At 47.2% G+C, this 19615-nt stretch overlaps 1 protein-coding gene and 1 pseudogene across 3 annotated transcripts; both read right to left on the bottom strand.

Moving 5' to 3' along the window:
• Nucleotides 1–3132: 3132 nt before the first annotated feature.
• Nucleotides 3133–3610, bottom strand: LOC306655699 (ADP-ribosylation factor 4-like; annotated as a pseudogene). Its single transcript has one exon. The product of its transcript is annotated as an ADP-ribosylation factor 4-like (transcript).
• A 5398-nt stretch (nt 3611–9008) lies between these two features.
• On the bottom strand, nt 9009–18448 carry ALDH3A1 (aldehyde dehydrogenase 3 family member A1). Of its 2 annotated transcripts, none has more exons than XM_079131541.1 (11): nt 18370–18448; nt 15369–15535; nt 13712–13943; nt 13014–13099; nt 12530–12738; nt 11604–11721; nt 11196–11337; nt 10374–10540; nt 9866–9965; nt 9317–9454; nt 9009–9227 (listed from the first exon to the last, which is right to left on the bottom strand). In XM_079131541.1, exons 2-11 carry the CDS (start codon nt 15528–15530, stop codon nt 9175–9177), a joined length of 1407 nt encoding a protein of 468 aa, XP_078987667.1. In that variant the 5' UTR covers nt 15531–15535; nt 18370–18448; the 3' UTR covers nt 9009–9174. The 2 variants fall into 2 exon arrangements, with proteins under 2 accessions (XP_078987667.1, XP_078987668.1); XM_079131542.1 differs by having other exon boundaries at nt 9324–9454.
• Nucleotides 18449–19615: the final 1167 nt, after the last annotated feature.

The raw sequence follows: 19615 nt of genomic DNA, 5'->3' as shown, positions 1-19615 counted from the left end.
TATAACAAGAACAAAAGATAAAGGGTACCAGCAAAATGAAACAAAGACAGAAGCCTTCTATGGGTGAAAACTTTGCTTTTTAGTTTGTAACTTGAAAGAGACTATGATTACAAAAACAAAAAAAAGTTTTAATCAGAATCTAAACACTACAGGCAACAATGGAACTGAAGAATGATTTGCTGAGGTTGTGGCTACTGGTCTATAAATTGGGATGTCATTGGCATTCTCCTGTGTACTGTGCATAGGGAGTCATGGACTTTGGTGGGCAAACCAGGAATGCCACCTGCTTTCCCTCGTGACACACAGATTATGACAATTTTTGGTCATTTATGTTTGGCTGATAGCCCTTGTTTGAAAGGATTGAATCATAATTGTGCACATAGTTTTTTAGCCCATTCCTTAACCATGAAATAGAAAGAACAAACAGTAGGTTGAATCAGGTTACTGGGGGTAGACCAAGTGGTTTTTTCTCTTTAATTGATTTTAGTTCAAATCTACTTTGGAAATAAGGATTAGTGGAGAACAGGTCAGGTTTGAAACTTTATGACTAAAAGAGTTTATACTGTAAATTGTGTTATAATACAAATGATAAATAGGGAAAGAAAAATAAGAGGATGAAAAGAAGAGGAACAAGAGAAGAGGGAGGAGACGAGGAGGGGAAGGAGACACATTTATAATTACTACCCATAGATACTAATTCCTCTCTGAAACATGCAGAGGACACCCTTGGAAAGCCTGAGCCTCTTCTTCTCCAGGTTGAGTACTTCCAGCTCTGTCAACAGCTCTTCATGCAAAGGTGTTGAGGAGCCACCATGGTGTCAGTAAATAGCAGATGCTCCTGAGGCATGGTACCTGTGACCAGCACAGTGAGACCTTGGCCAAGTGGCATTACTTCCTGAGCCTCAGTTTCCTACTCTATAACTGGGTTTATGTCCTTGCTGCATAGATCTGTTGGGGGTGAGGGTGGGCAAGAGAAGGTAAAGGGTGCCAGCCAAGCCTTTCTCCTTCTTACCACTCGACTGGGGGACAACTGTCATTTATCAGAGTGGTGCCTTGGGTCTCTCACTGTGGATGGGCCCTGAGTGGCTCTGAGGAAGACAGTAGGACACATCATCTTTGATCAGGATGTTGTTGTTAATATGGCTGCAAACTTCTGGGCTGGGGCTGAGGGTATAGCTCAGGGGTAGAAGTGCTTGCCCAGGTTTGTGTGAGGCCCTGGAGTCAATCTCCAGCACCACACAAAAATAAGTAAGTAAGTAAGTGAATAAATAAATAAATAGTAAAACTTCTGGGTTGTTTCATCCCACAAAATTGGTTCATATGAAGCTTGTCATCAATTAAAATAATATAATTTCAGATAGGATGATGACATGAGGTGGGGAGAATCAGAACAACAAAAAATCACCAATGATGCCATTTAAACTCATTCACTTCTTCTTCCTTTACTCCACAGATATGTGTTAAGCACGCACTATGCACTAGCCATAGCTCTGGCCCTTAGTTTGAACAAATCAGCATGCCAAAGTAGCATATTTTGGGATGGCATCCCCTGAAATCCTTCAGTGGTATTGAGGAAATATAATTAAAACCACAATATCCCAACCCAGCAAATCTCTCCACAGAGGTAGCAAAGAAAGAAAACAGTTTAGCTATTGAATAGGCATTAAGGTAATTTGTTAAGAATTTGCAAAGGCAGAAAGGAAGCTTATCCCCTTATAAGTCAATCATATATAATACCTTCATGTATGTTTTCAAGATGAACAATAACTAGCCCTCATGTAAGGGGACATAACAACATCATTTGTCACACACAGTTCCTCCTGACTGATAGGGGCTGAATTGTGTGATCCTCCCCAACACCCTTCCCAGATTCGTGTTGCAGTCCTAACTCCCCATATTGCAGAATGTCATAGTACTTGAAGATGAGGTCTTTTAAAGATAAATTTTATTATTTTATTAAGAATAATTTCAAATGGGTTATGAAGAAAACTTATTCATTGTGTTTGAAGAGTTTAAAAAAAAACTCTTAGGGAATATATGTTCAATCAATAAACAAAGCACCAGCAGAATTATCATATACTGGGCAAAGAGTCTGGCTGATACCAAAAACAACACACAACATAAGAAAGATAAACAATATAAAGGAAGATGCTCTGCTAAATATTAAAAGTCATCTCAATATGAACTCTTGTTTTTTTGTTCATTTTTTTGTTCATTTTTTTGTGCATTTTGACACATTATACATAAATAGAGTATAACTTCTCATTCTTCTGATTGTACATGATGTAGAATTACACTGGTCGTGTAATCATATATGCACATAGGGTCATAATGTCCTATTTGTTCTACTATCCTTCCTACCACCAAGCCCTCTCCCCTCCCTTCACTCACCTCTGTCTAATTCAAAGTACCTTTATTCTTCCCTAGCCATCCCTCTCATTGTGAATTACCATCAGAACATCATGCTAAGTGAAATAAGCCAATCCTAAAGAACCAAAGGCCAGATGTTTTCTCTGATATGTGGATGCTAATTCAATATGAACTCTTTACATCCAGTACAGAATTAGCCATGGAATCCAAACCACACCAAGGTAAGTTTGACTGATGGAAGCCAGGAGTCAATAATGGGGAAAAATTGTTAAGTTCCTTAGTGCAAGATCGCTGAATAGCGTTTTGAGGCATTTCCCTGGTGGTACAAGCAGTACTAGAAAATCCTTTTGACAAAGGATAGAAATAAACACAAATGGAATGCTGCATGTTTAAATCAGCAGACTGGAGAAATGGTAAACATATTGGTTAAGTGGCAATTGGATAACTTTAAAATATTACTTATTGTGGGCTCAAAAAAACATTCAAAACTGATTTACTTAACAGTGGCACAATAGATATGTCCAGGCATTTAGGTTTAAAGGAAGTAAAAATTAAAAGAGCATACTTTTTCCCCTCAAGGAGAATTTCTTCAAAACCAAGCATATTGCTAAAAGGCAACATTATATTTGGTAAATAATAATTGGCAACAAAATAAGTTTAAACACTGTAATATTCTGCTCAAACTAGTCCCACAGTTTAATAACCAAGATACAGATGAATTTTGTTGTATAAGCCTACAAATTCTCTTGAATGTATCCTTGGTTAGATATCCAGTTTCATTTAATGTTTTGAAAGCTCATTTGACAGCCAGTTAAATCCCTTATCACAGACCAGTTCCTCATGTGGCAAAAGTGGCTTGAACATGCTGTTCCACTATAAAGAGACTGAAGACCTAATTTATCTGCCATTTCACTGAGAGCTGTAACATTTGGCTATGTTTATTCACAAAAAGCAGCAGCATTTCACCTCGAAGCTCATCTTCCCCAAGCGCTTTCTGCACTGCTTGGGCTCCTTCCTTCCTTGCTATCTACCACAAAAATAAGACCTAGGTATTTTGGAAGTAATGACACCAGAGAGGCCTAATTTTATCTTGATCATCAACATCTCATATTATGAAACAAATGTTCTTATACTTTACTGTTTCCACATTAAAACCAGCGGTAGGAATGGTAGTGACTTTCTCCCCTAACTTCAATTTATACAGAATGTTGGTCTTGCCAGCAGCATCCAAAGTACACATCTGTTTCTTGCCAAAGAGGTTGGATAACAGGAGATGGTGAGGCCCATGGCAATAGTGTCACTTGTGATGATCAGAAAAGGGGGTCAGGGTGTCCCTGGGCCTTCTTCTTTCATACTCCCAACAAACTGAGCAGAAGGGAAAAGAAAGAGCCGGGACAGAAAGGGGGCTTCGTGACTGAAACTAATGTGTCGAGGACCTGCTTGGTGACTGGTGATGTAGCTCAGGCTCTGACGTTAATTCTCTGCCTGTGCCACATCACATGGTAGGTTCAGCCCGCCCTCCAACGCAGACAGATTCACATCACCATCAGGACATGGGATCTTTTGAAAAGGTGAGTAGGTGAAATGAGATAATATGAGTGGCATTAATCCAGTGTGACAGGTGTCATTAAAGAAGAGAAAATTTGGACACACAGAGAGACACTAGGAACATGCACAGAGAAAAGACCACAGGAGGGCACAGCAGATGGTGAAGACAACTATCTGCAAGCCAAGGGGAGAGGACTCGAGAAACCAGTTCTGTCTACAGCATGATCTCAGACTTCCAATCTCCAGAACTATGAGAAAACAGACTGTTGTTTAACCCACACAATCTGAGGTATTTTGTTATTGCAGCCTGGGGAAGACTATTGCTACCTTTAAGTGGAAGTTGGGACAATCATTTGTGTTAGCTTTACCCAAAGGGAAAACAGACTTCTCATATCTTTATGGCAAAAAGTAGTTCTGCAACATGGAGAGAAGTGTGGTTAGGTTCCCATCCTCTGTTACATAAAAGTTAGAGGAGGCCATTGTTTTGGACTAGCTTCCTGAACTAGATCCCAGAAGACCAGATGAAACCAATGAGGTCTCTCCCACTAGGTACCAAGTATTTAAAATGAACTCCAACTCAGGAGGCTGAAGCAAGAGTATGGGAAGTTCGAGGCCAGCCTGGGCAACTTAGTGAGACCCTGTCTAAAAAGAAAAAAAAACAATGGATGAGGATGTAGCTTAGTGGTAGAGTACCCCTAGGTTCAATCCCCAATACAGCAAAAATAAATGAATAAACTGAACTGTAAAGCAGGCAACTTTTCTAAAAAAACCAGGAAATTCAGAGTAACTAATCAAAATGGGCCTAATTTACATAACCCTCCTATTTTACCGTATGAGGAAAGTAACTTTGGAGCAGCGATCCTCTTTTCAACACTTCTCTGTCAATACCACCAACCTCCTCTGCTCATTAAAACACTTGGCCTATTTTGTAGAATGAGGTGTTGCCCAATTATAGAAATGCATATAAAAACCAACTAAGACCTTTAAACTACATTTGCTTTAGTTTCCTCTTTTGATATCTCCCTCAGGAACTAGGAGATGGGGCCAGTTCCCTCAATGATTGCATTTTAAAGAGATGACTCCCAGACTCTTGAGAAAGACATTACTGGCTCTTAAAACCACCAAGCGTCTTCTTTGGCTTCTAAAATGTTTGATCACACATTTTAAAGAGAAAGAGTTTGCAAAGACAGTTTTCCAAAGTAATTAATCCAACACAAGGCAGGGAAATCTTTTGTATTATTTTCAACAGGAGAATTATGCCTGTTATTTTTAATTTTTAAAACTGACCCTTATGATGTCATGTTCTGAGTTTTGTTTTAGGAGTTTGATCTGTATTCTCAGTGAAGGGCGAATCACAGGGGCAAGACTAGAGGAAAGGTGTCCACTTGGGAAGCATGCGATGGTGGTCAGACCAGGATGCCACGGGGAAATAATGCAGAGAGGGGCACATTTTCCTGAGAGCTGCAGGCCTCCCTGAGGTCATGAAGGAAAGCAGCGAGGCAAGACTGACTCCTAGGTCTGGCTGCAGCAGCTCTCTGAAGGATGGTGCCATGTTGGCAAAATCGAGAATTCTCTTCTGGGGCAAGTGAGAAGTTCCTGTTCAAAATCCGAGTTCATATGCCAGGGAGGTAGTTGTATCTAAGAGTCAGGAACTCAGGGTCAGGGCTGGAGACTTTAATTTGACAACAAAGCTGGTGAGGAAGGAAAATTGACGTTGTGAGATCCAGAAAACCAGAGAAGACAATGTTGGGAGGAGGGCATGAGCAGACAGGGAGGAAGTAGCTGAGAGTGTGTTACAAGGACACAGAGGCTGCTCTGCTAAAAACACTGACTCTGCTTTGACCTGAAGATGCCCAGTGGGTAACCAAAAGTAGGATAAAAACTTGGCAACTCTGCTTGCATTTTCCATCTGTCTCCTTTGCTCTGAGTCATTTTTACCTGTAGTCACCTTGGATTCCAAGAACAGGTCTGATTGATAAATATCTTGTGATGAGTGGAAAGCACACCCTGAGCAACAGCAACTTTATCACTGCCAACAAGGCCCCTCCTGACTAATCCTGAGACAATGATCTACTAGACCTCATTTTGACCAAGATGGCTTGACTATGCATACTTCTGGCTCCCCTACCACATATAACCTGGGGGCTCCTGTCAGTGCCCCCAAAGACAGTGCTAGGAACAGTGGTCCCCTTGTCTTCCTGTTATAGCTATGTTGATTCATGTTCCTTTCCTGCCTTCACCTCTTGTTATGGTTAGGATATCAGGTATACCCCAAAACTCATGTATGAGACAGTGAAATAAAATTTGGAGGTGAAGTGACTGAGTTATGAAAGCCTTGACCTAATCAGCACATTAATCCCCTGATAGGGATTAACTTGGGGGTCACAGTGGGTAAGTGGGGGGTGGCTGGAGGAGATGGATCATGGGGCATGTATTTTGTCAGTGGTGAGGGGAGTTTCTCTCTCTCTCTCCCCTGCCTAGAGCCAGACTTGCAGCTCCTTTCCTCCACTACATTCTTCTGCCAGGATTTCCTACCTCCCCTCTGGCCCAAAGCAACAGAGTTGGCCCTCTGTGCACTGAGACCACTGAAACTGTGAGCCTTCAAATAAACTTTTCCTCCTCAAATTGTTCTTCTCAGGTCTTTTGGTCACAACAGCAAAAAAGTCAGTAACACCACTGCTTGTCTCTTCAAATAGCATTTTGGAATGGATGACAGAACTTGTCTGTTGGGACCCCTGAAGCCAAAGTCTTTGCCCTACAACTCTAGTAGCAGGTGCAGCAGCTGGAGGTGGCCAGGAGACTGTGGGACAGCCACACAGTGAAACCAAGGGAAAAATAAACAAGTCCTCTAACTTCACTTGCTTTTAGTTTGCTTTCAGTTGACTTTACAAAGCATTAATTTTTGAAGTCACACAGCTGAGAAATATGTTCTTAGTTTCCCACTAGCTTACCTCTGACCTGTGGGGTATGATGGTTGCCTAGGTTACTTTTCAAGACTTGAAGGTTGCTTTTGTCAAAATCACTGACTCCTCACTTGGGCCTGCACAAGTGTCTGATTGTTGAACTTTTGAAGTCAGAGGGTTGAAAACTCCACCCTCACATCATGCCGATGCTGCCATTTTCAAGAACATGAGTGCCCCGAAGAGTCAAGAAGTTTGATTATATGTGCACAGTTTGAAACCGAAAGCTTGGTCCTGGTCCCAGATGCCAATCCAGTAACAAAAAGCTTTGAGAAAAAGGAAAAAGAGGTTTTACTGCCTTTCTTGTGAAGGAGAAAGACAATGAAATCATGTCACACAGCTTCCATTCTACCTGCCAGGGGAAACAGAGGGCTTTAAAAGAGGGAATCAAGAGCTGTTTTCCACATATCATTAGTGGTAGATCTAATTAATGTTTAACTTATATCCTTGAAAGAGCTGGGGTTCCAAATTCCAGATCCAGAGTTTCATTATTCTTGGGTACAGTGAGTAGGGGGCAGATAACTTGGCTGAGGACAGGAAGAACATTCATCTTGTTTCTGTCATGGTTGAGAGGGGAAGAGGGAGAAGAGGAAGCAAAAACATGTCAGTTTTACAATAAGCTGCCAGTGGTCGAGCAGGAAGTTATATTCAAAGTATGAAGTGGACCCCTGTTACATTAAAGGGACCCCTGTAGCAATACCACGGACTTCTTCACCACCAATGCCTTTCCCTGGGCTTTAAGTCTCCTTTCTTCCTTATTCCATAAGTATCCTCATACTTTGTCCTATGAGAGGCAGGGTCCCCTCTTCCACTCTCAGCTACCTTGTGAATAAACTGTTTTGCCAATCTCAGTGATTGGCACACTGTGCAGCAGGCAAAGTAGGTCTGGTTCAGCATCAATGGGGGTTGTTGGTACACTGGGCAAGAGTAGTTGGATAGTGTGGAGGTAATGGAGCCTCACCTGGCTGGGCTGAGATAAGTGGAAGCAAAAGCGACATCCAAGAATAGACCACCATTCAACAGAGTCTCACTGGGAAGGAGAGTAGAGAAATGAGGCAGCAGCCAGAAGGAGAGAGGCTTGTGAGAAGACTCTGGTTTTCCTACTATAATTCACCTTTCTGGATATGGGTACAGCAAGTCACAGGTGCACATTAAAACATTCCAACAATGCAGGGAAGTTCCCTCACTAGAGGGTAGGGGGAGCACAGGTAACTGATTAAGGTTTGGGGTGCTTTGGGGTTGGGGAGTTTTATATGAGGTGTGAGGTGTTAGCAACAAGGAATGATCCAGTACAGGAGCGGAGAGCAATGGTGCAGGAGAGAGTGCAGGGTCCGGTGTGGGAAGTGGGGAGATGGGGGCAGGGCTTGGGCTAGGCACAGGGTCGGGAGCCTGTCTTGGGAGCAGCAATGATTGGTGCAGTCACAGGAGGGACGACAGAGGCAGGACCTGGCACATGGAGATGACATCACAGGGTTGCAGTGCCTTCAGAGTGGCACCTCAGTCCCAGTCATTCTTGCCAGTTTCAGGGAGGAATTGGCTTCCATGATGCCAAGAGGGCCTACCAGGGCAGACCCAGCTTCACAGGTTACCACCCTACCAGCCCAACTCCCCTACCTGGCCCAGGTAGGGCTGATGCTTGACTCTCACTCTGACCAGCCTTTCAGACCATCATCCCCCTTTAGACTTCCCTCCACGGACCCTGATTCTTTAGGTCCTTAAGGATGGAACCTGGGGTGAGTTGCTGCCTAACAAATCTTGATTTTGTCTTTCTGCCTCCCCAAGCAACACTTTGACATTGCCGATGGGGCTTCCTGTTGACCACTGTGCTGTTTTAGGAGGGACCCCTACCCTAAATGCCAAATCAGGTGTTGGAGTCAAGGTTCAGTCTCCTCAGTTTCTCTACAGCTGGACACAGCAGGAATGGAGCTAACACCCCAAAGTCTAAATGGAATAAACACACCACCCCAACACCATGACCTCCTACCTCAAAACCCCTTGGGCTGATGTGAGGCTGTGAGGAGGCCTTCACTGGTTCACAGGAATGACCAAATCTCAAAGGGCAGTGGGATCAGGTTGAACAGGGCCAGTGAGTGCAATTTGCAAAAGAAGAATTACCAGCATGACTTTTCGTTCAGAAAACTTTATTGGTCCCTATGTGTTCTGCAAGGGGCAGGGTCTTGGAGAGTTGAGGCCTGGGGTCCAGCTGGGAGTTGGAAGCTTGGATATGTCAGCAGAGAAGCAAGAGGCCAGGACCAGGGACTCCAGGAGTAGAAGAGCAAGCAAGGGCATCTCATCCTCAGGTGGCAGCACAGCACAAATAGGCCAGGGGTAGTTTCAGTGCCAGGACATCTATAAGGAAGGACAGGTGGGGACAGTAAGGTCCAAGCCCTTGCCCTTATCTGGAACAGCCTGCTTCCCCTGGCAACACCATTCTCCACCTCTCACCTTGGCTGGGCTTGGGGGATACCTGGCCTTGTGGGCATCGTCATTCAGTAAAGACCTCACCAGGCAAGAGCGGCTGTGGGAGAAGGTCTCGAAGCTCTTCTTGCCATGGTAGGCCCCCATGCCGCTGTTCCCTGTGGGAGAAGCCTGCTCAGGGCCAGGATTATACTCCCAAGGTGTGCCAACAAGCCTTTAGGGGCCCTTTTCTGAGCCTCCTACAGGTGGATAATCCTTAGGGTGTCACCCCGGGCATCCATGCTGGGGAAAATATAAAGAGTGCCCAGGAAGAGTCCAAATTGTGCCAGCTATGCCACTAAACAGGCATAAGACCCTTGACTTGGGACCTTCCTGGAACAGGTTAGTGCACCTAGAATGCACTAGTGCTCCAAGGCAGAAGTTGGAGGTCCAATTAGGAGAGGTAAGTGGGAATCTATGGCCCCTGACTGCTCCAGGTCCCCCTGAATTCCCCTGATGTTTCGCCTGGCCCTGTGGGAACCCTGGGCAGGGGGGAAGCAGGTGGGCAGTGAGCCTAGTCCTAGACTCACCCACACCTCCGAAGGGCAGAGAATGCACAGTGATGTGTACGATGACGTCATTGGCAGTCACCCCGCCACTTGATGTCTCTGAGATCATTTTCTTAATCACCTGTATGAAGATCAAGCTGCTGGTCATCCATTCCTGCTGAGAGGATGCCCAGGGCTTCCCTTCCTGTCCTGCCTCAGCACATTCTGGAGCTACAAGGACAGAGGTGGCAGAGGCATAGCTACCTACCATCTCAGCCCTTCTCAAATATCACATGACCCTCAGCACCATCTGGGAAGATAGTATGAGCAATAGCTTTGACAACCACGTGATGCTACTGTCTTCTTAGATACTTCTTAAAGACAAGGTTAAAGAGGTTTAGAAGGTTTAAATGGCATGCCCGATGTTACATAGTCAATAAACTAGGAAGCTGCAATTTGAATTCAGGCCTGTGGATTCCCAGATCCTACTTGTGTGTGAGTGCTGTGCCCAGAAGCCCCAGGACCCAGGTAGGAGGATTCTCCGGCTCACGTTGTTATTGTTGGAGAATACGTAAAGAGCCAGGGGCTTCTCACGCTGGTTGATGAACTGGATGGCTTCCTCCAGGCTGCGCACACACACGATGGGCATCACTGGCCCGAAGATCTCCTCTTGCATCACCTGGGACTGGGGGTCCACATCCGTGAGGATGGTGGGGGCTGAGGTGGGAAAGGAGCCAGAGTCAGTGCTGAGACCCCCTTCCACCCAGCCAGCATGTCTAATTCTTGCTTTTACTCTTTCACAGAGGAAGCTGCCCAGTACTAGAGAGGGGCAGGGATAAGACACTGAAGAGCTCTCTTCCTATGACCTGTACACATCCTGGGGGCCATCGTGGCAGACCATTGGGACTATTCTGATTTAACCTACATGGGAGTAAACAAAGTCTAAACATAAAGGGGGCAGGCACAGCAGCTGACAGACACTTGCGTCCCTCCTAGAGCTCTTCTGTCTCTTCAACAGATCAAGGTCCAAATGGGTCTCATCTGGTGACCCAATCCTAGGCGCCAGGGGCTCTTATGACCTCTACTGTCCCCATCATCTGCTGATGTGCAGAGATGAGGGGGAGCTGAAGCCCCTCTCTCTGGTATTGTGGGAGATGGGATTCTGGGACTGAAATGGGGGCTTCTTGGGATGCATGCTCAGCCCCTGCCTACTAAAGGCCCCAGAATCTCCCCAAGCCCACTGGTGAGAGTAATTTATACTCATCTCAGGGCTTTCCTTGCTTGTCAAGTATCTGTGCTGCTTGCTGCAAACTTGGTGGGAACCTTGGAGGACTAGGAAGCATGGCAGTGCTCTAGAGGGCAGAATGCGCACCTATGTAGCGGGAGGCCATATCTCCAGTGCCTCCATGGGCCACTTTCTGACCCTCGATTAGTCCCATCACCCTCTGGAAGTGCCGGGCATTAATGATTCTTCCGTAGTCACGTGACTTCTTGGCATCTTCCCCATAGAACTCCTGAGAAGAGATGGAGGCTTCAGGGAAGGATGAAGACCCTGTTCATAGTCAAAGCCTTCCAAGTCACATGTCAGCAGACTGTAGGGGATGGGATGCAGCTTTTTTTTAATGCTTTTAAAACTTTTTGAAATTATCTCTATTAACTATATATTCCTTTTATGATCAGAAGAACTCGCTACTTCCTAAAGTCCTACAAGTCAGTCCTGGTGTCACACCCACCTCTTGCCTTACAGCTTTCACTCTCAGGCCCCGGGACCCATACTCACTTTCAGAGACTTTTTTAGTTTCTCCACGATTTGGTGCTGGATTGAGGCATCACAAAGGATGTAGTCGGGTGCCACACAGGTCTGGCCGCTGTTCATGAATTTCCCCCAGGCGATGCGTCTGTGAAATACAGAGTAGACTACATTCTGCAGGCCATGGAAAGATTCCCAAGAACACAGGCCTTATTCCATGTGCTCAGGGTCAAGAAAAAATGGGCTTAGCACACTGGTCAGTGGGAGCCACGGGCTGTGAGCAGGCCACAGTGAGTCCTCCTAGGCAGGCCCACTCACTTCTAGGCACTGGGCTGAGAGCACCCACACCCCTCACCATGCGCACATGGGCCTTTGGGAGCCAATGTGTGCTAAGCTCGTTGGTGGCAGGTGGGGAATTTCTGGAGGATGTCTGGGATTGGTGGGTTTTGTGCCTCTATGATCACCCTCACAGAGCCCTTCATGGCCAGGTGTTACCTCTACTTGCACCCTCATCTCCAAGGACCTCATATGTGGTGCACAGAGGTGTCCAGAGCCATGGCTAAGGTTGGAAGGTCAAGATACAAGTCCTGCCTTGGTCCCTGAGTGGCAGCAGCTCTTCTCATGGGTCATGATCTCCAGATATCAGCTCAATTGTGGCAGAGGGCTTGTCAGGCCCAACTTCTTCATGCCCTGAACACCCCACATTTGCTTTTCTTGCAGTCTCTGCTTGGACTACTGCCTACCCTGTGATGCCCACAAAGTGGTCAAAGCTCTGCCTGGAGCTCTCCCCCTCCAGGAAGCCCTTCCTGGACTCATTGCACCTTTTCTGTGGATGAGGTTCCTCGGCAACTCCCACCACCCCCAGAACTCCTGCTGAGGACTGCAGAACCCGTGGGGAAAGGCCCATTTGTGCTGCTCAGAGCAGAAAGGCAGTGCTTGGCACATGGCCTCCTCACCGGCATGCCACATCCAGATTGCAGTCCTTGTCCACATAGCAGGGGCTCTTTCCTCCCAGTTCCAGTGTGACAGGAGTCAGGTGCTTGGCAGCAGCCATCATAACAATCTTCCCTACGCCTGTGCTGCCCGTGTAGAAGATGTGGTCAAATCGCTCCTTGAGCACCTCTGTGGTCTCAGGGACACCTCCATTTATCACTGGGTACAGGTCCTTCCATGCAAGGAGAGAGGAGAATCTCAACAAAGACCACCTCCCTCCTCACCCCTGCGCTTAGGGCTGGCCAGTGGCTGAGACCAGTGGCCCTGTAACCCTGCAGCTCAGCACCCGCTGGCTGGCCACTGGCAAGTAGAGCCCCCCTCTCAGGGTGTAGGGACTCTGTTTACCCCAGCAGCTGCTGGGAGTTATACTCCACCAACCTGAAGCTTGGTCAAGTCCCAAAGACCTGACCTCAAACAGTTATCTTTGAGCCCTGGAGGGCACCTTACCTTATCCAGGTACTGAGGGAGGATGGTGGCAAGCAGGTTTGCCATGTTCTCACTCAGCTCCGAGGGTTTGAGGACCACTGCATTCCCTGTGAAGCATACAGACTCAAGGCCACACCAGGACACCCCAAATGCTCTGCTCTCCCATTGACCAACCCTGGACCCTTCCTTCCAACATCAGTGTCCTCGGAGGAGTGGAGGGAAGAGTTGCAGGCACATAGGTACATGCCATAGGAGCGCAAGCACAAAAAATGTAGACACACACCACAGAAGCACATGCTGTACACACAGGCATATGCTGAGGAGCACAGATGAACAGATGTCACAGGAACAAACACAGGCACACACGTGTACACATAGGCTCATGCTGGCTAGAACCACAGCAACTTCGCCTCTGCAGTTGCTGGGAGGTTGGAAAAACGGAATGAGAAAGGAGAGAGAGAGGTGCTCTTGGGCTGACTGGGAGAGTAATGTCAGCCCCGCCTTGTCTATTTAGCTGAGAGCTGCCCTAGCCCTGCACACATGGGCAGGTGGAAGCTGTTCTCATGGTCAACTGCATCTAACTGCTGCAGGCACCTGGAGGCCTCACTAAATGGTTTGGTCTCCATAGCCTCCTGTGAAAGTCACATCAAATCATTCTCAGCCACCAGGTTTCCTGTTTCCACAGGCCTGAGCCCTTCTTGGAATGGAGCCTCCAGTACCTGCAGCAATGGCGCCCACCATGGGCTGGATAGTAAGGTTGAAGGGGTAGTTCCAGGTGCCAATGATAAGGACCACTCCCAGGGGTTCTGAGTGGATGTAGGACTCATCCTGCTGGGTCTCAGGAGTCTTCTCCACAGGCTCATCCTTGGCCCACTCAGGGAGCTTCTTGATTGTATATTCAATCTCCTCCAGAACGTAGATAACCTCCTCATAGTAGGCAGTCCATTCATTCTATGGAGAGGACACTATGTAAGCTTCTAGCCCAGAGCCAAGGCCAAACTTCTGGGGGTGCAAGCCAGGCATCCCCAACCCCCAGCTGCCAGGGTGATGGGGATTGTACACCATGGGTTCCTCAGCCTAGGTGGGGAACCAGGAATAGAAGGTACATAGGGATTGGGGGAGAAAGAGAGGTGAGGGTCTGACATAGGAGTGGTGAATCTAACTTCTGCTAGGTTGGGGGCTCCAGCAGGTTCTGATGTGTCCAATATGAGGGAGCCTCTAAGGGAGAGGGCTGGTGAATGAATGAAGGAGCCAAGTCTGGATGTGGGGGCTAGGGGGATGGATTTGAGGGTCATTAGTGAGTGGGGGGAAACTGAGCAATATGTTGTCTGGAAAAGCTTATGGATCAAAGTAAAACCTGAACCTAGAAAGGAGCCCTCAAAAGACCACCCTGAAGAAATGGGGACAGAGAGAGGGCTTCCCAAGAGAGTCAGAAGAGAATCCAGAAGACAAGGGAAAAGAGGGAGTGGGCAGGGGACAAAGGGTTTTTGGGGTCTCAGGGCCTCCTGAAGTAGCACAGAGTGAGGAGAGGGGAGGCACAGACAGAAAATATGAACTTTGGCTGTAAGATCAAGAGCAGGTTTTCTTTTCTTTACTTTCTTTCTTTCTTTCTTTCTTTTTTTTTTTTTTTTTTTTTTAAGATTAGAAGTCTTGAGTGATTTTCTAAAACTACAGAACAGGTTGGTGAGAAGGCCTTGAAACAGCAGAGGAGTGCGCTCCAAAGCTCTGAACCCTGCAGGGCTACCTCATGTCTTCTCCCAAGAGGGAGGGTGGAAACAGGGTCAGGTGAGTCCTGGGCAGTAAAGAGAAAGTTTTGTGAACTGGAGGAGTCTGATTCTCTCAGAGTGAGTGATGGAGCAGCCCCAGCGTAGACAGGGGTCCCTCTGCACTGCAGCAAGCTGTTCCTTGGTGTGGAGAACCAGATGTTCCTAGGTGGGACTGAGGACACCAGGAGCTCCAACTGTCATGTGGGAGGAGATTGGTTGAAATGAGTGGTCCTATGATACAGGCTGGATGAAGAAAACCAATCAGGAAGGAAAAGCAGACAGATGAGGGGAAGAAACGCCCTGCACAACAACAGGATGCACTGGCGTGTGGTGGGACCACTCCGCTGAGAGTGAGAGGGCCTTAAGCCGTGTCTCAGCTGTTGATGGACTGGGTGACCCCCAAATCGTTCCTAAACATTTCCAAGCCTCACATTCCCCTATATAATATGGTCATAACACTGGCAGAGGGTTTTGGGAGTGGAGCATGGTCCTTTGTAAAATGCTGGGCACAGAACCCCTGACATGCTAGAGATGCCCTACACCAAACCACAACTGTTCCCGCTCTTGGAGGTCTCCCAAGCAGCCGCCGCAGCCCTGCTAGCATGAGCACCTTGTGCAGATCAGCCGCCAAAGCCTCCGTGATGTCGGACCGGCGCTCCTGGATCATGCGCCGCAGCGCCTCCAGCTGCTGGATCCGGAACTGCAGCGGGCGGGTTAAGCCTGTGTTGTAGGCGGCCCTGGCCCGCTTCACCACGTCACTGATCTTGCTCATGGTACCTAGGGACAGAGAGGATCTTGCAGCAGGGTGAAGGAGGTTGGAAAGAGCCCAGAGTTGCACTGGGGTACCTACACCAGCGTACTCGTTCACCCTCACTGCTCCCCCCATACCCTAACTCTACAGGAAGAGGGTTATCTCCCCTGGATCCAGAAAAATGTCATTTTTACTGCAAGGTCCCTTTTCCTACTACAAATTTCAGAACGCTTCTGGTGTTTTGAGACGTCCCAGAGCAAACTGCCACCCGCAGTTAGGGTGAGGAAGCTGTGACACTGATCCTAGGCATAATTGCTCAGAGTGGGTCCTTGAGGGGACAGGACCCTTCCTGGCATCTCTGGTGTCCCACTTGTGCCTCTATCTGCTTCCAAGGTGCCCCCAGACAAATATTTCAGAAACTCTGTAACACACTTTCCAGATTAGATTGGATGAGCACTGGTCAAGATTCCACACTCAGGCTCATTAAAGAAAAACTAGCATCAAAATACCTGCACACCCTTTCTGTTGGTGACTTGTCAGAGCTAAAGCAGGCTTAGTCTTTAAATCGGTGTGTGCTAAACCTGGGAAACACAGATCAATGCTAGCAAAGAACTTGCAGGTTTCTGTGCAAAAAAATATGGAGGTAATTCCTTTTACTTGTTTCAAGAAACCATCCTGGCAGATTGGATTGATTCTTCTGAGGGCAGTTGGGCAATATCTAGCAAAAGGCTTTCAAAGGTATTTTACCTGCACATAAGGTCCACATTCAGGAGCTTATAGTAATTATTGTGTTCCTAATCTGTCATGAATGAGAAAGTCATCACAGTTTGTATACAATAGAGAAATACTGAAAACACTCTAAAGGCCCAAGGGCAGGAGGCAGTTTAAATGAACTGTGCCACATTCATGTGATGGTTATAATGTGCAGTACTCAGGAATGAGATAAACTTATTCAGCATGTTAATAAGGGCTCCATGTGTGGCAGATGTGTCCCAGGCTCTAGGGATAAGGAATAGATTATAAAATGACAGGTGTGCTAGGCTTGTGTGTGTGTGTGTGTGTGTGTGTACATGCACTTGTGCATGCATATGAGAGAAGACCAGAAAGATAGCCTCATCATGGAGGGAGCAATTGATGGGGGTAATATTATTGATGATCTTTGTTTTCTTTTTTCTTTTTTTTTTCCCCTTTTATATTTTTTCTTTCTCTCCCTTTCTTGTTTTGAGGATCAAACCCAAGGCTTCCCACATGCTAAACACTCTACCACTGAGCTACAGTGCTCCAGTTCCTGTGATCTTTGTTTCTATCTTCTCTAGTGTGTGCCTTTTTCTGCAATGAGCTCATAATTTTAAATTTTGTTACATTTTTGAATAGGCATACATGTTCATGGTGCAAAATTTAGAAGAGACAAAAGGGATCACAGAAGAAGGTGTCTCTTTCCTCACTTCTCTACCAGCTGTCAGGTTCCACCCCATAGAGATGCCACTATTACCAGTTCCTCGCTTTCCTTCCAGAGATGTTCAGCCCATTCACAGACATTGCCTAACATCAGGTGGGGGATGGGGAGTGGGGGGAGGGAAATGAGGCTATTTCCATCTTACAAAATTAAGAACAAAAAAATCACTACATATTACACACACACACACACACACACACACACACACACACTACTTAATTATATTAGATAGAGATACAAGATCCTGCTTGAATTTGGTTCCTGATTCCTTCCACCACCTCCTTTCCCCATGAGTGCTGACCCTAGCCCCAGATCCAGTCCCAGTCTTTCTGCTCAGGGAAGAGGGACCCTGCTGATCTCCAGGACACCTCAAGCCTGGACATGTTACTGCTTCCTCCCTATCATTTGACAGGTGGCGGGGGAAGCCTCCTTACTGAGACTTCTTGGCCCTACTTGCCTGTAGACCAGGATCCTCCTGCTGAACATGACCCCAGCTACACAGCCCTGCAGGAAGTTCATGCTCCCTTCTCACATGTGGATGGTTGAACCAGGATGGTAACCTCAGCCACTAGCCACTAAGACCGGGAGAAGAGCCTGGAGTGAGTAGGACTGTGCTGGGCTCATGCCCCAGAGTCACCACTCAGAAGCACGTGGGCCTCATCTGTGAGTAGCCAGGGATGATGATAGAACTGCTTCCCAGAGTTGGCAAAAGACTAATGGCAACCCAAAGCACCTATCATAGCACTTGGCACACAGATGGGAGCAGTTGACACAAACTGAGATCCTTCTCCCAGAGCCAGTCCACCATTCCGATGATGCCCCGCCTTCCAGCTTCCCTGAAACCCACTCCCCTCGCCTGTGCTGACTTTGCCCCTCATCCTCCTCTTTAGTCATCACGACGCTCTGTAGTAAAGCCCATGAAGAAGGAACAGCAATGGATTTGTCTCACAGATGAGGGAAGTGAAGCTGAAAACTGTTCAGTGCTCTATCTTCTGTGCACAACTGGCAAATACCAAGGTCAGGGTTTGAACCCACATCCGTCTCTATCTGTGGCGCAGACCACACAGTACCACTGCCTTCCAGAGGAGTGAAGCACCCTGACAGCACAAGTCATTCCACCCAAAGACCACCTCAGTTCCTCTGCTCCATGGATTCCCAGGACCTCTACCTCCTAGTGCTGAGAATGGCAGAGCTGCCAGAAATCTGACCCGAGGCCATCAGTGCATCCAACTGGGAGGATGCTCACTCAGAAGATGATGACCCTGGGGATAGGAACCAGCCCCCTCAGAGATGGATGGAGGACTTTTCACCCTAGGGTCCCTGCTCCAAGTGCAGGCTCTGCCCAGGTATTCCCACCTCAGAGTGGGAGGGCAAAGGAAAGGGAACCTGGGAGAAGAGGATTACCTTTGACACAGTCTCTCCTAGTGGCTGAGGCTTCAGGAGTGAACAGAACCCAAGAGGGGACACATTTAAGGACCTTTCTTCCCGCCCATTTGGCTCTTAAGAGTCCATGCCCAGGAAGTTTGCGTGACAAGGAAAAAATAATATTCAAATGTGGGGTGTAGCACAATCCAGACCTCTGCTTCTACAGCTGGGGCTTGGGGATTAGGTCTTGGGTTGTCTGTTTTTGTTTTATTCTGAAATGCAAGATGATTCTGTGAAGCCTTGGGCAGGGCTCACATCCAACCTTCAAAAGGAGCCTGGGATTATCCTGGGCGTGGGGGCCGCTGACTGATTCAGCCTAGCATGGACCTTGTCCAATTTCCGAAATATGTTTGCCAGATGCTGTTTGGGAGTTCTCTGTTATATAAGGTCAGCAGTGGGTGAGCCACAGGTCACAACTGTGCACATGCAGTGCCTCCCAAATTCACACTCTCCTCTGTCCCCACAATGTGCACAGGTGCCATGGCTCCATTGAATCAGAGACCTCAACCTGAAGACTGCGGCTTTCTGTGGGGGTCCCCACTGATGTGGGGATCTGCTCCCTCATTGACTAGCAAAGGGGCAGGACCAGTGAGCGGTGCCAAGAATCTTGCCCTGCAAGGTCACCTAGGAAGCCCCTTCCCCTGCAGTTTAACAGATGTCTGCTGGGCATCTGCTCTTTGCCACACTGTGGGCCACTGTATCCTGTATCCTGTCACCTCTCACTGTACCACAGAGCCCGCGCCTTCTCCTACTTCATGCTTCCCTGACACCCTTGCCCATGTGCAGGCTGGCATTTGGGTGTCCTGGTCTTCCATTTACCGAGGGGAAAAGATAAGGTCCTCATCACGGCCTATGAGCCCCTAAGGATATGTTCTTCCTCTTCCCCTTCCCCTACCTGGATCAGCCTGAGGCATATATCCATCCAGGTGGCTCTGCTCAATGTCATGTCACATGACACCACCCTGATCATTGTTTCCTTTTTCTCCAGAGCATCTTTATCCTTCTGAGATGCTATTTGTCTACATGACAATCCATGTATGATGTTGGTTCCACACTATCATAATTCGGTTAAATTCCCACTGCCTGGTGACAGTGTGGCAGTTGTAATATCACAAGGAAACACCTTGCTCAAATGCCTGCTGGTGTAAACAAATCCATTGCACTGCAATTTTTAAAGGTGCAATACATACAACTGTGTGCAGTGCATAATACTTGATGGTAATGA

Source organism: Sciurus vulgaris (assembly GCF_902686455.1).
Source record: "Sciurus vulgaris genome assembly, chromosome: 3".
In the NCBI taxonomy this organism is placed as follows: domain Eukaryota; kingdom Metazoa; phylum Chordata; class Mammalia; order Rodentia; family Sciuridae; genus Sciurus; species Sciurus vulgaris.
Note: the sequence above shows the minus strand (reverse complement) of the source record. Positions and strands in the feature narration are given on the sequence as shown.

Coding starts and splice junctions, on each gene's coding strand:
- ALDH3A1 (XM_079131541.1), bottom strand. CDS start 15,530: ATGAGCAAGATCAGTGACGTGGTGAAGCGGGCCAGGGCCGCCTACAAC. Junction 11,722..12,529: donor AATCTGGATGTGGCATGCCG/GTGAGGAGGCCA, acceptor TGTATTTCACAG/ACGCATCGCCTGGGGGAAAT. Junction 9,455..9,865: donor TCTGCCCTTCGGAGGTGTGG/GTGAGTCTAGGA, acceptor CTTCTCCCACAG/GGAACAGCGGCATGGGGGCC.